This window comes from Scophthalmus maximus, chromosome 11 (genome assembly GCF_022379125.1).
Source record: "Scophthalmus maximus strain ysfricsl-2021 chromosome 11, ASM2237912v1, whole genome shotgun sequence".
Lineage (NCBI taxonomy): Eukaryota > Metazoa > Chordata > Actinopteri > Pleuronectiformes > Scophthalmidae > Scophthalmus > Scophthalmus maximus.
This window is the reverse complement of record NC_061525.1, coordinates 315,272-328,682: the sequence shown is the minus strand read 5'-3', so window position 1 is coordinate 328,682 and position 13,411 is coordinate 315,272. Positions and strand designations below refer to the sequence as shown.

General features: G+C 41.1%; 1 protein-coding gene and 1 long non-coding RNA gene across 13 annotated transcripts in view; one reads left to right on the top strand and one right to left on the bottom strand.

Moving 5' to 3' along the window:
- Window positions 1–13,411, bottom strand: part of fat3a (FAT atypical cadherin 3a) — a 178,896-nt gene that overhangs the window by 42,556 nt on the left and 122,929 nt on the right. For 11 of the 12 annotated variants that reach the window (XM_047335447.1, XM_035622805.2, XM_035622809.2 and 8 more), the window contains 4 exons: window positions 11,757–12,032; window positions 6,423–6,633; window positions 3,579–6,307; window positions 2,073–3,444 (listed from right to left, as the gene is read on the bottom strand). In XM_047335447.1, the coding sequence (XP_047191403.1) occupies window positions 2,073–3,444; window positions 3,579–6,307; window positions 6,423–6,633; window positions 11,757–12,032 (4,588 nt within the window). Of the gene's footprint in view, window positions 1–2,072; window positions 3,445–3,578; window positions 6,308–6,422; window positions 9,076–9,477; window positions 9,661–10,341; window positions 10,513–11,065; window positions 12,033–13,411 lie in introns of those variants that run through there. The other variant, XR_004789805.2, reaches the window with a different exon arrangement.
- Window positions 2,944–8,771, top strand: LOC118299281. Its single transcript, XR_004789817.1, has 3 exons — window positions 2,944–3,080; window positions 8,440–8,548; window positions 8,636–8,771. It is a non-coding gene; the product is annotated as an uncharacterized LOC118299281 (long non-coding RNA).

Here is a 13,411-nt window from a genome sequence, read left to right as displayed (position 1 = left end):
GTATTTCATTTCCTCAGTGTATACCAGGTCTGGACCACTAAATTTTGAGTATTTGCTGCTGCGCACATTTCAGGTCTCACTAACACAGTATGCCAGCCATTAAGACCTTTAAAATTCTGCTATTTCCACACACAGACTTCAAACGGGGGGGGGGCGCAGCAAAGAAAAACAAGAGCATCAGAGGCAAAGGTTGTTTACAGTATCACAACCCAATTTAAAAGCACAAATCTGACATTGGAGGGATAAAAAAAAACCTGAACAAAGGTGTGGTGTCACATTTTCTTGATGTCTGTCTTTGTTTTATAACTAGGTTCGGGAACAGGACCACGCCTCAAACAGTACCCCTCATCCCTTCACCCCTTCACCCCTTCATCCTTTCGAAACCTCATCCGTTCATCCCCTCATCCATTCATCCTTTTTGGACCCTCATCCCTTAATCCGTTCGACCCCTCATCCCTCTACCCTGCTATTTTCTTTATCATCGCAAGATGTATTTTACCCAATTAACTTTAATATTCATAATTTGGATGCATGGTCCTGTTAGTGAATAAAGCATGTTAGTAATGGATTAATATTACCTTATTTATGACCAGAAAATAGAACATAAAAGGCACAAAGGCTCTGTGCTCTTTGGGGGCAACTTTCATTTCCCACTGTCTACAAAACTGGGGTAAAACTTGCGGGAACTTTTAAAAACAATTGTAATCAGTCCATTAATTTGTTGCATAATGCGCTGATTTAAATATATAAATATTTTAATCTTGCTGGTCCTGAGCTGTTACATGAACAGTGAGTGTTTTGTGGGCATCAATGGAATTCAACAACCGATATTTAAACTGCTGTGGAGCTGCTGTTGATGGGTAAAATCTAAATGGTAAATGGCATGTATTTATATATCGCTTTTCTAGTCAAATAGACCACTCAAAACGCTTTACGGGAAAGTCACATTCACCCATTCACACACATTCATACAGCGCTGCTATTTACCGCGCATTTTTCTGCCACATTCATACACTGTCGGAAGGGCGTTGCAGAGGCAAGTTAGGGTTAAGTGGACTGGGGGAAGCTGGGATCAAAGGTTGGCGGCCAAACGTCTCTACCTCCTGTGCCACAACCACCCAATCCTGCAGCACCTTAGCACTGAGAATTATTAAAAAATGTCTTTCTTGGAAGAGATACAGGTAACATTTGTCAGTATATTTGACATTTCATTTGTTTTTGTCTTTTTTCATATATATCTGTTATCTATATCTTTGCCTCTTCCTGTAATGTGGTAACAGCTCATTCTGCCTCACCTCCTTCCTCTTTGGTTGTCAACTGTAAGGTCACATCAACCATATGTGTGCCATTCTCTGCAGCTGTCTGGGTGTTACTCATTACAATGCCGTGGGGAAGGACTTCCTTCTTATTAAAAGCCCTTCATTAGCATCTCGTCTTCTGTTGGCATAGTAGTCTTCTGCCTTAGTCTATTTAGGAGTCCTTACTTCATTATTACCTTATGCCGCATCAATGAACAGACAGCAATTTGGCAAAGTCAGTCCTTCTACTGTAATGTAGTGTATAATTCACTTTTCAACATTCACCTGGCTTTCCTATCCTCTTTAGTTTTTTGGTTATTTGACTCTGATTTCCCTGGATTAATCAGACAATGTTTTTGGTTTTTTTTACTAGTGTCAAGACTACCTTATGGATTCAAGAAGCAAAAAGAAAGATTCAGCATCTTCACAGCATTTTTTTTCAGATATGCAGCAGTCTTTTATCTACTTATCCACGATAAATATCTACTCTAATTCTATTTAATATGTATTTGGCCTGTATAGAACTGTAAATGTCAGGCTGTTGACTGTTATTCTTCCATTAAATGTTTAATTGCAATGTGTTGACTTGGGATGCTACAATGCATGCACACATTCTTTGGAAGTAACCATCAAAAATAGTGTATTTTATACTGGATCATTAGGTCAGTCAGATGACAACTAGACAATTCATATCTAACACCAAAGTTCAGTGCTAGTGCTGGGAATTGTATCTGGTCATACAATTGCAATGTATTGAGAGACAGTGGAACTCACCAGTAATGTAGTAGCTGACTTGTCGATTAACAGCAGAGCTGTCATCATCTCTGGTGTGCAGCACAGCCACCACCTCGCCTGGGGGGTCACTCTCCTGAACTGAACCAAAGTAGTGCTGCTCCAGAAACCTGGGCGGATTGTCGTTGATGTCTGACACTGCCACTGTCACAGTGGTGGAACTGGAAAGAGACTGGGTTTCCCCCATGTCTGAGGCCACAACTGTAAATGTGTAGGATGGATTGGTCTCATGGTCCAGGTCCTTGCATGTTGAGATCCAGCCTGTGTTGCTGTCAATGCTAAAGGTGTTATCCAGTTTTTTTGAATCTCCCTCTGACTGGATTAATGCCCCAAGACTGTATGTTACCTGGCCATTAGCCCCTGAGTCTGGGTCTAGTGCTTGGACTTGAATAATTCTGGTTCCAATAGACATTACTTCCATAACTGTGGCCTCATAGGAGTTGGCTTCAAAGGCTGGCTTGTTGTCATTTAGATCCAACACTTTGACTTCAACATCAACAGAAGTAACAGAATCCAGGTTAGCCTGCTGTACAGTGGTAGTGACTTTGAAGAGGTATCCTTTGATCAACTCATAGTCCAAAGTCTTATCAAGCTTGATCACACCAGTGTCCTTTTCCACCACAAACACCCCGTCTTGGTTGTTTTCGCCAGTCTCTCCGTTAACAAGGGCAAAAGTAGCAGAGAGTGAGGCATATCCAGGAGAAGTGCTAAGGCGCACCGTCCCTATGGCTGAACCTATAGGGGTATCCTCTGGCATGCTAAATGAATATTGATGTTGGCTCAACTGAGGAATGAAGGCATCTGGAGAAAGAACATGGATGTAGACAGAAACTAAAGAGTGTCGGACTGGATTTCCTCCATCAACAGCTTTCACAAAAAAAGATAATATGGAATTCCTTAGGTGGCTGAAGCTGCCTTTAGTCACCATCCAACCATTGTCTGGGTCTATCTCCAAAATGTCTACCACAGGGACGTGTGCCTCACTGTAAAGTGAGTATGTGACTTTGGCGTTAGTGCCATCATCGGGGTCATAAGCCTGAATCTGTGTCACCAAAAATCCTTTAGCCACATCAGATTTGACTGAAGCTCTGTAATCTGTGGCTTGGAAGCGAGGGACATTATCATTATCATCCAACAGAGTAACTTGTACTGTACAGTAGGAGTCGCGTCCACCAGAGTCTCGGGCTGCCACTGACAGAATGATGTTCTTATTGGCTGGGTCCTCGCGATCAAGCTTTTCTACGGTGGTGATCTGACCACTTCCATCAATGCTGAATTGGTCCTTACCCACATCATTAACAAAGGAATAGGTGATGTGACCGAACTCTCCAGGGTCCTCATCAACTGCCTTCACCTGGAATAAAACAATGTTTTTGTCAATACAGACAAGATTATTTTATCATTGCAGCACTATATTATCAGTGTTTCTACTTGGAAATTATATTTATATTTAATTATCTTTTATATATGAATTCCAAAAGCACTGACCTGTATAACTTTGGCTCCTACAGCGGCATTCTCTCTTATCTCTGCCTCATACACATTCTGCCCAAAAACTGGACTGTAGAGGTTGGCTCTCAACACCTTAACATGGATCTGTGCAGTGCTGGTGAACACTCCATCAGACACTGAAACATTGAGGCTGTAGGCCGGCTCCATTCGTTGTTTCCGGTGACTAGACAAGGTGATGATTCCTGTATTTTTGTCCATCACAAAGTTCATTTTTTCATTTCCTGACAAAATGCTGTATTCCAATTTGTCAAAATCTGAGCTGTCAGCATCCGAGGCCTGGACACGGGTTACAAAGTGACCCCTAGGTGCTAACTCATTCACATATGCCTCATAGAGTAGCTGGTTGAAAACTGGAGGATTGTCATTCATGTCATTCACCATTACTATGACTGATACTTCACTACTCAGTGGTGGGAAGCCATTATCGGTGGCCCTGACAATGAAGCCATACTTCGGAAGTAGTTCATGGTCTAGCATACGTGCTGTGAGGATTAATCCACTGCTACTATCAATGTGAAAGTAGTCTGTGCTGTTATGTGCACCTGAGAAGATTTGGTAGCGGACAACATTGTTCTTCTCTGAGTCCTTATCAGTGGCGATAACTTGAAGTGCTGGAGTTCCAATCATGGCTGTTTCAGACAGAATTACCCTGTAGGACATTTTCTGGAAGATAGGCAGGTTGTCATTTACATCCTGGACAATCACATCAACATCAACCTCAGCACGGGCACCAGTAAGATAGTCTGTGGCTCTGATGGTCAGTTGGTAAGATGATGCTGCTTCATAGTCCAAAGAGTGGATGACACTTATGACCCCAGTGTCAAAACCAATGTCAAACTGAAGAGACTGGTCTCCCTCAACAATAGTGTAGATGATGTTTTGACCTTCAGGACTAGTGGCATTGATGCCGAGGATAGGTGTGTGCACAGCTACATCCTCATTAACAGAAACAGAATAAAAGGATTTGTCAAAGACAGGCATGGCTTTGTTGACTACAGTGATGGAAAACTCTATTATAGATGAGAGAGGGAGATAACCCCCATCTCTGGCATATATCACCATCTGGTATTCCACATTGGACAGGTCGGACTCAAAAGCCTTCTTGAGACTGAGACCACCTGTCTGCCTGTTGATCTCAAAGTGACCATGGTCATCCTTGAGATGGTAAGATACCTCTCCATTAATCCCTTTGTCACTGTCTACTGCCATGACCCTGAAAATTGGTGATCCTGGCTCAGCTTCTACTTGAACAGCTGCATAATAAGGAAGTCCAACAAACACGGGGCCATTGTCATTTTTGTCCTCAACTTGAACTCTAACCATAACTCTGGCCACATGCAGACGGTCATGCTCCCTTCTTGCCTCCACAATCAGTTCATAAAACTCTTGTTCTTCACGGTCAAAAGGTATACCTGTGGTTTGGATCACGCCAGAAGTAGGACGGATTCTGAAGCGTGTGCCAGCATTTAACAGGGTGTATTTCAATGGTTCATTGAGACGGTTTCCCACTGCATTGACAACAGCCACTTTGGTGATATTTGATACATTTTCTTGAATAGATGAAGAGTAAAGGCTATGGGTGAAGCTGAGGCCAGAGTCCAGAGCTTCTCGGACAAGAATGGTAACCAAAGCCATGCTGGAGAATTTGCCATCTGAAACTCTGACACTGAAGCGGAAACGTTCTTTGGAGAAGTCAGTGTTTTTGACTATGATGACTCCACTTGATGGTTTGATGGCAAAGTACTCCAGGACCCCATCAGTCAGAGAGTAGGTAAGCTGTGTTGAGACATCTTTGTCAGGGTCTACAGCTGAAACCTGCAAAGCCTCTACTCCCACATAGGTGGGGAGTAGGAGGACTGTTTCATAATCATTCCGGGTGAATTGAGGTGGTGAATCATTTGTGTCAATCACTTGTATTGTGACTTCAGTTGGACTGTCTGCTGTCAACTGTGGCTTACCATTGTCCCTAACATGAACATGGAAGTGGAAGGTGGAAAATGTCTCATGATCTAGATTTGCAATGGTTCTGATGGAGCCAGTTCCCGAATCTACTGTGAAGAACATTTTTGCTGTGTCCTCAACAATCTGGTAGACCAACAGGGCATTTTGGTTACAGTCCGCATCGGTGGCCTTAATTACTAGAGGTGAGTCATCTGAGTCCAAGACCACACTGTTGACTGGTGCTGCCTCGCTGATGCTACCACGATAATGAAGCAGTTGGAACACTGGTGGGTTGTCATTTTCATCCACTACCTGGATTAACAGAGTAGCATTGGAGGCCATGCCAGCCATGTTGGTAGCTCGGACTATCAGGGTGTATGATGTTGTAGTCTCAAAGTCGAGAGGCCTTTGAGTAGTAATCACTCCACTGTATTGATTAATCTGAAAAACACGGTCTGTGTTCCCTTGCTTGATGTCATATGTTAGGGTGGACTGGCTGACTGCATTGACTGTGTTAACAGAGGTCCCAATTTCCGCTTTCTCTGTGATCTCAGCTTGGTACTCAGGCTGAGGAAACTTTGGACCAGCATTGTCAGAGAGGGTGACAGCGATACGCACTATAGTAGTGGTGGACAGGGGAGGGGAGCCATTGTCAGTGACTCTGATAGTGAGAACATAATGGCCTATGCTTGACAAATCCAGGTCACGTGCAACAGTGATGATACCCAAAATGGACTCAATATTGAATGAATTTCCAGTGTTCCCTGTTGGAAAATCAAAAGCAAAGATAAAAATATGTTATCACTGTGGTAGATATTCTAAGGGCAATTCTTTAAAGGGAACATACAAGTACGGTATTTCGTTGTGAGCGGTGCCTACCTGCTTCAATGGAGTAGTGTAGTTCTGCGTTCTCTCCTTTGTCTTTGTCAAGAGCAGTGACCTGGACCACAGCTGATCCCACTGCTGCTGACTCATAGACTTGACCTTCATATAGAGCACTAGTAAAAATGGGTACATGGTCATTTATATCTTCCACCTCTATTAGCACACGAGCCAGGTTCTTTCTGTATGGGAACTCTTGGTCCTTTACCTGTGGAGGAAAAACAAAAACAAAACCTATATGTCATTGTCACTATAAACAGCATAAATTGATGATCATGCAACTGCAAAATCACTACATGACATAATAAAGTATATAAAACTTCAAAATATCATCATTCCCATTTTCACTTTCCTTTGGCCCCTAAAGTTCCTCACATTTCTTGTTTTTAAGATTTTTTAAAATGTCCTATTTGTCGTGTAGATAATGATAATAATTTTGGCAAACAGTGTCATTACCTTAACTGCTAAGTGATTAGTTCAGCTAGAATGAGAGCACATACTGGAAGATTGTCCTCTATTAGACATAGGGGTAAAACACTGAGATTTCCAGATATGTGGATGAATTTCTTTTATTAAAGTGCTCCTCTTGTCCTCTTGACAATTCCAGGTTAATAATCATCAGATAATAAAAATTGTAGATAACTCTGACCTGTGTCCTTTGTTACTAAAATACCTTGTTTTATGACAGCCTTATAATTCCATCAAAATACATTCTTGATACTTGATAACTGAGAGATTTTTAACCAAGGTTTGTGAGAGCTTATATCAGTTACAATTTCTCACACCTTAGGTCTGATTGCCTTGAACACACCCAGCTCAAAATCTAGGTAGACTTTTTTCCCTCACTTTTCAATATACCTCTGTCACACAATGAATTATGGCACACTCCAACATGGTAATTATTAGTTGCGCTGATCTCTCTCTCTGTGAGATATCGGTTAAATATGACTTGCAGCGCGCTCTCTTTTGTTGACTGTCCATTTGTTTGAAATCAGGACGAAAAGTTCAATTTACAGCCATGAGAAATGAAAAACAAAAAAACAAAACAGATATGTTCTACTGATATGAAACTATAGCAGGCAAAATTTAACCAAGATTTAATATGACTTATTAATAATAACAATAAGAATTATAATCATTTAAGGCATTAATGAGACAATTTGTCTATGATTTCTCTATAATCATCATCTGCATAACCCTAGAAAGTATTAGCATTTTTTTAGTCTTTTGTTGTATTTTGATCATCATTCTTATGCCAAAACTAGATAAAACACAATATTGAAGATGAAACCTACACACACATTAAATTATGAGCACAAATAAAGAAATAAAAACCCATGAATTCCTCTAACACCCTAAACACCTTAAAGGCAGGGTTTCAGATTTTGAAAACACCAGCGAGGCAACCGTCAACCCACCCGCTTCCTTCAGACCTCTGTCCAAATCCACTCCCCTCACAACACATGAACGCGCACTGCCTGACTGCATCGGAGGAGGAAGCCTCGAAGCGGAGCACAACATCACTCAACTTTTTGTGGCTCATTCACACGTACCTAACATTATCATAATAAACGTAAACAAGGAACATGGCTTTTGTTGGTAGGCACATTTGTCAAGCTAGCATATCAGTATTGGGAAATTTCATTGAAAATGAAGTTCTGGTGCAGTATATTGTTGCTGGGTAGCTAGCAACATGCTGCTGCAGGCAAAGCTAAAACATAAACAAGGTTAGCAGTACTACTAGTAGTTAATTTTTAAACTTTAGAACATTTCAGCCATATTGTGGGACGATGAAACAGCTTTCTGCCCTTTTTTCTGTTACTATCTGTTACACAATGAAGGAGGTGAACTTTGTATAGGACTCATAACATGATGTTTAGCAAGTCAGAGCGTCGAGAGCATTGTTGGCTCAGACTGTGAGTATACTCCAGACTTTGTTCAATATATCTAATCATACATCTAATCCTTTATCATGTATCTAATCTAATATCTAATCATGTCTGTTACTTTACAGACAAGAATTCGAGGACTGAGCTTGGAGCAGTGACACACGTGACACAAGCCTGCTGTTTTACTACACCTCACATTAGCAGATGCTCCTCCACCGGGCCCTTCCTTTGCAGGTAAACCTACTTGGTGTGTCTGCCAGAACTGCCCACAGACGTGGAAACGAAGTGCTATGGGTAACTTCATGATTCTTGTGTTTCCAGGCTGCAACATAGGTTTACATTTGCACATACATTTTGGTGGATGACAATATACACGTTTCATCCCTAGGAGAGTGTAGTGAGTATTTTTTGTAATACTAATGTTTATTCATTTACTATTTATATTCTGCATAACCTGTTCTAAATTGTTTGAATAAAAATCCTTAAAATATTCAAGGCCTTTTCCTTATACTCACATTATAAACAATTCAACTATTACATTTATCTCTTAACAAGCTGCACAAATAATGAGAACACAATGTGTCATGACATCGGTTTATTTTTTTGGAACATCATAAAACAAACACATATATTATAGCATAAACAAAATATTTACAAAAAGGAAACGTGTCTGCATGGGGTTTCCTAGCTCATTAGTGTCAAAACAGGTCTATTGGCTGATGGGTCAGGCTGTGCTGTCGTAGACTCTGTAGGCAGTGGTCCTGTAGAAAGAATATCACAATAACAAATCAACATTATTACCAAAGACTGACTTCACTACAGCAGCATTTTCTGCAGTGCCCAACACAGTTTTCTGTCACCTTTTGTGGGAGCCACAAATACATCACAAGTATAATTGTTTGTGATTTGTTAGTGCATTGCATGTTGGTGGACCAGCCACACTTTCATATGGCTGTGCTATGACTTTGTTTAGATAAATATTGTAAATCATACAAGTAGTTCTAAGGTTCAGAATCTGTAGGGAAAAAAAGAGCAGCCCACCTGGCATAAACGTTTACACTTTAAAATCTTTTACAACAAAGGCATATGGATTTTAAACTAACTTTTGTAAATAAGTATTTTACCATTTCTTGCTCAACCTACAATATCATAAGCCGACTCACCTAGTTCTCTGCTGACTTGCTTATCCAGCTCCTGGGTGGTTGGGGGGGGGGGACCTGACAGAACCCCATGTTGACGGGGTTCATCTGGCCTCAGTGCTCTCAACCTTGACATCCTCAACACAGCAGACAACCTTCAGAGTGTATAACCTCCAGTTCCTGGACTTCATGTACAACTTGCTGTACCTGTCATAAGAGAAAGGACGTCAACTAAGTGAAATGTTCATATTATTTCACATTGAACAGTACTTTGTATTTAAATATGTAACAATGTTAATTATGCAGCAGTATTTTATACATAACAGTTCAATATTGTATTGTAATTGCACAAAATTTGTATGTAGTCATTGCCTGACATGTTAAGCCTCCCTAAAGTCAATATGTGGAACTGTTGTGACTGAGTTTCTGTTCCCCTACGTAACTTTTTTGGGGGACCCCGCCAATAAAAGGGTGTTTCCTGCTTTCCTTCTTTCCACGGTAGAGGTACGTGATTTTGTGTTCCCTAATTAAGCATTTCTGTGTTTACGCTGTAAAGTTTGTCCATTCTCAGGTATATTCTTTATGTTTTCTATGTTGCCTTTTTTGAGCGGTTTCATGGTGAATATTGATTGGAGGATTTATTTTAATAAATGGACACCGCCTCCAAGAATTCCCGCAAGTCTCTTCCTTACCCAACGCAGACAAGGCGATTAATTCCACCGGTTACACAAATGAAAAGCTATCAACACACTAAATCTCCAGCATGCATTTTGTTCTCATTACAAAAACAAAACAAAGTAACTGTATTTCCTTGACTCGGCAGCTATAACTTTATTGACCAAAATGATAGGATTACTTATTACAGAAAATACGGAACTGATCCATTACCCTTTCTCTTGGCTGGTCTGTGGTGATTGGGGTCTAGGCCCTGCGAGCATGGTTCGAGCTATGTGCGCAGGTGTCATTGTAGACTGTGTCAACTTCCCTGGTTTCATCCTCCTCCAACGATGACACAGACTGTCCTGATCAGGACACCATGTATCATCTTCCCAGTCAATACTGGGTAAGAAAGAAAAGGTTCAGAGCATTATTCGCACAACATAGTAATTTCCCGAAAAAGGAACGCGTTTGTCTTTTTCCAGTCCATCGTCCGGACCGTAGTCGGCCGAAGCTTTACATCGCTCCTGGACCATCCCCTTACTTTTGTCCGACAGCGTAGGGAAAAATAAAGACCTCTTGATGGAACACAGACTTTGCACACAGACTGCAACCTGCACATTAACTGCTACTACAAGCCTCTAACCATGCACACCGGCATTCTCACTACGCACGCTCCACACACAAATGTAATGCTACGTCCCTTTCAGAGCTAATAAAGATAAACAATCAAACAACATTTCTTCAAAACTACAGTGAAGACACCCGTCGGACATACAGGCAGTGTTAGCTGTAGATAAACACAAGCTAACATAGCATTAGCTAACTCACATAGTGTCATACAGCAAAGCTAACTTGGCGCTGACTAATACATACACAAGCTATCTAACAGTTACGTTGGCGACGCAGTTCAAAAAAATTAACCACTTTCACCCAAAACATAGCAGATAATTACCTTTCATCCCCTTCTCCTCCGTGAGTTGATGCCAGCGTTGAAAAGACACACCGATGTTTACTCTTTTTACTCCTTGTAGTATCCAACCTCTTTTTGTCCTTAGCCTTCTCAAATGCTGTATTTCTGTTGCGACGAGAAGCTGTTGTAGGCACTTTCTCTGCCGTTCTGCTTTAGTATAGCAACTTGTCTGCTAGCTGTAGCTGTAGCACAGTAGATGCAGCCTCTGCTTCGTTTGTTTACCTGTAAAAGACCCTAATGTGTGGTGCACAAGCAGAGTCCTTGCAAGCAGGAAGAAAGCAAGTTCATCCCATCCTTTTCTTCTGACCGAACTTTCTGATTGGCCAAGATTTTTACAGTCCCGCCACGTTTGTTTCAATGTCAGAGCATTTAATTTATTCATCGCTATCTGTATGTCACGAGAGTAAGTAATATGACAGAAAGTGCTTCTCAAAAATTCGCCTACCCCACCTTTAACTTAATTTTTACCATCAGGAGATGAAAAACCAAAGGGAGTAAATAACCTCCACACAGTCGTGATTAAAAATTGGCACAAAAATGCAGACCAGATTGAAGCCTTTCAATGGAAGTTGAGGCAGTGAAAGAGTCACAGTAGTTAGCACAGTTGCTAAATATAAGTCATTGGTAAACAGTGATTAGAATTTAGGCAACTAGCAGCTTATCCTGGTCTTACAACAACGGTGAGGATGTGCTGGGCACAGGCCTCGTGGTCCAGCCTCTGAGCAGTGTAGATGGTGCCCACGGTAGGGTGGATGCGGAAGAGACGCATGCTGCTGGGATCTATGGAGCTCTGAAGGGAATAGGCCAGCCGATGATGCACGTCACGGTCCGATGCCAAAACCTGGATCACCTCAGTGTCAGGTGGTGTATCTTCAGAAATAGTGACATCATAGGTAGATTGGGAGAAGATGGGAGCATTGTCATTGTTGTCCATAACAGTGACGTGAACCTAGAATATGAGAGCCATTGACAAAGAAAAAGAACAGAGGAATGAATGAAGACATGATTATATTACATTACATTACATTACATTCACTTAACAGATGCTTTTTAGATTGGCAGTAAACATCATACAGATGACTGAGACTTTTTTTAGTAATACAACACTGGATAGACAACTTGAGGTTGTTACATCCCAGAAACAATGGCTGTACAGTACAAAATGTAGCAGGAGAAAACAATATAGTATCTTTGGATTGTGCTTTGTTTTTGCAATATGTCATGCTAGGAAGACAGTAAAACAGCGAGGTATAATATATTTTTACTCTGAAAGATGCAGACTAAAGGTATTCTATCTTTCTAAACTGTGGCTGCATGTTCACAGATTTTTTACTTCCATACAGGGTTAGTAGCACACACTGGTTAAAATACCTTATATAAGCTGTTATTCTTTCAAATTAACTGGTATCAGATTAGTACTCGGTATCAGCTGATACAAAAAGTCCAGGTATTGGAATTGCTATTATGAAGCAGTGTTTCCCCTAGGTTTACTGGTTTGGATTCCTTATACAAGAATGAGGAATAAGGTGTATAAGGAAAGTGACCTTAAATGACTTTTGCTTGGTGTAAAAAATTACTATATATATATATAGTAATTTTGTTTATATCATGTAGAGTTCAACTTAACCATTCATATCACTCTACTGGGCTATCTTTAGTGTCATTGGATGCTGAACTTTAATGTACACAACAAAATGCATGTCATTGGGCACACTGCAGAGAAGTCATGCAGGGTGTTGGTGGTTGGTGTGTGTCATGACTCATGGAAAATTCCTGAGTCAGAGATGACATGACGAAGCCCAGCATGAGTCAGGAAGGAGAAGCAGAGACAGACAGGTAGCAAGGCAGACAGAAAGGCAGGAAATCAAAAGAAATAAGGGTAGATTTTATTTTGTCAAGCTCTGTGGGCTGTAGCAGTATGATGCAACACAGAGAAAATAGATAACAGCAAATCTGATCACTGATATTATCAGTGAAAAAAGAAACTTATTAGTGTTGCTGTCTGTCCATTGTAAAGTTTCAGGGCAAGCCTGGCAGGATGCCATCGATGGTTCAAGTTAGGAGCATCTAGATACAATCTGCTACAGCTAAGCAGTTGGAAAAGAGGAAAGGTATCGATGGTGAAAGAAATTGACCTGCCAGGAAAAGAGTAGTTTGTGATGATCAAACTGTTGCAAGGAAAGGACCAAGCCAGCATGTCCATGTGGGGCCTACATGTGTTTAATATGGGCTACATGGGTACGGAGTGGGCATGGGCATGAACTGGTCAAAAAGTGTGTGTCCCATACGGTTTCAGTGACATGGGCCTCGACCCATAAGGGATATAAG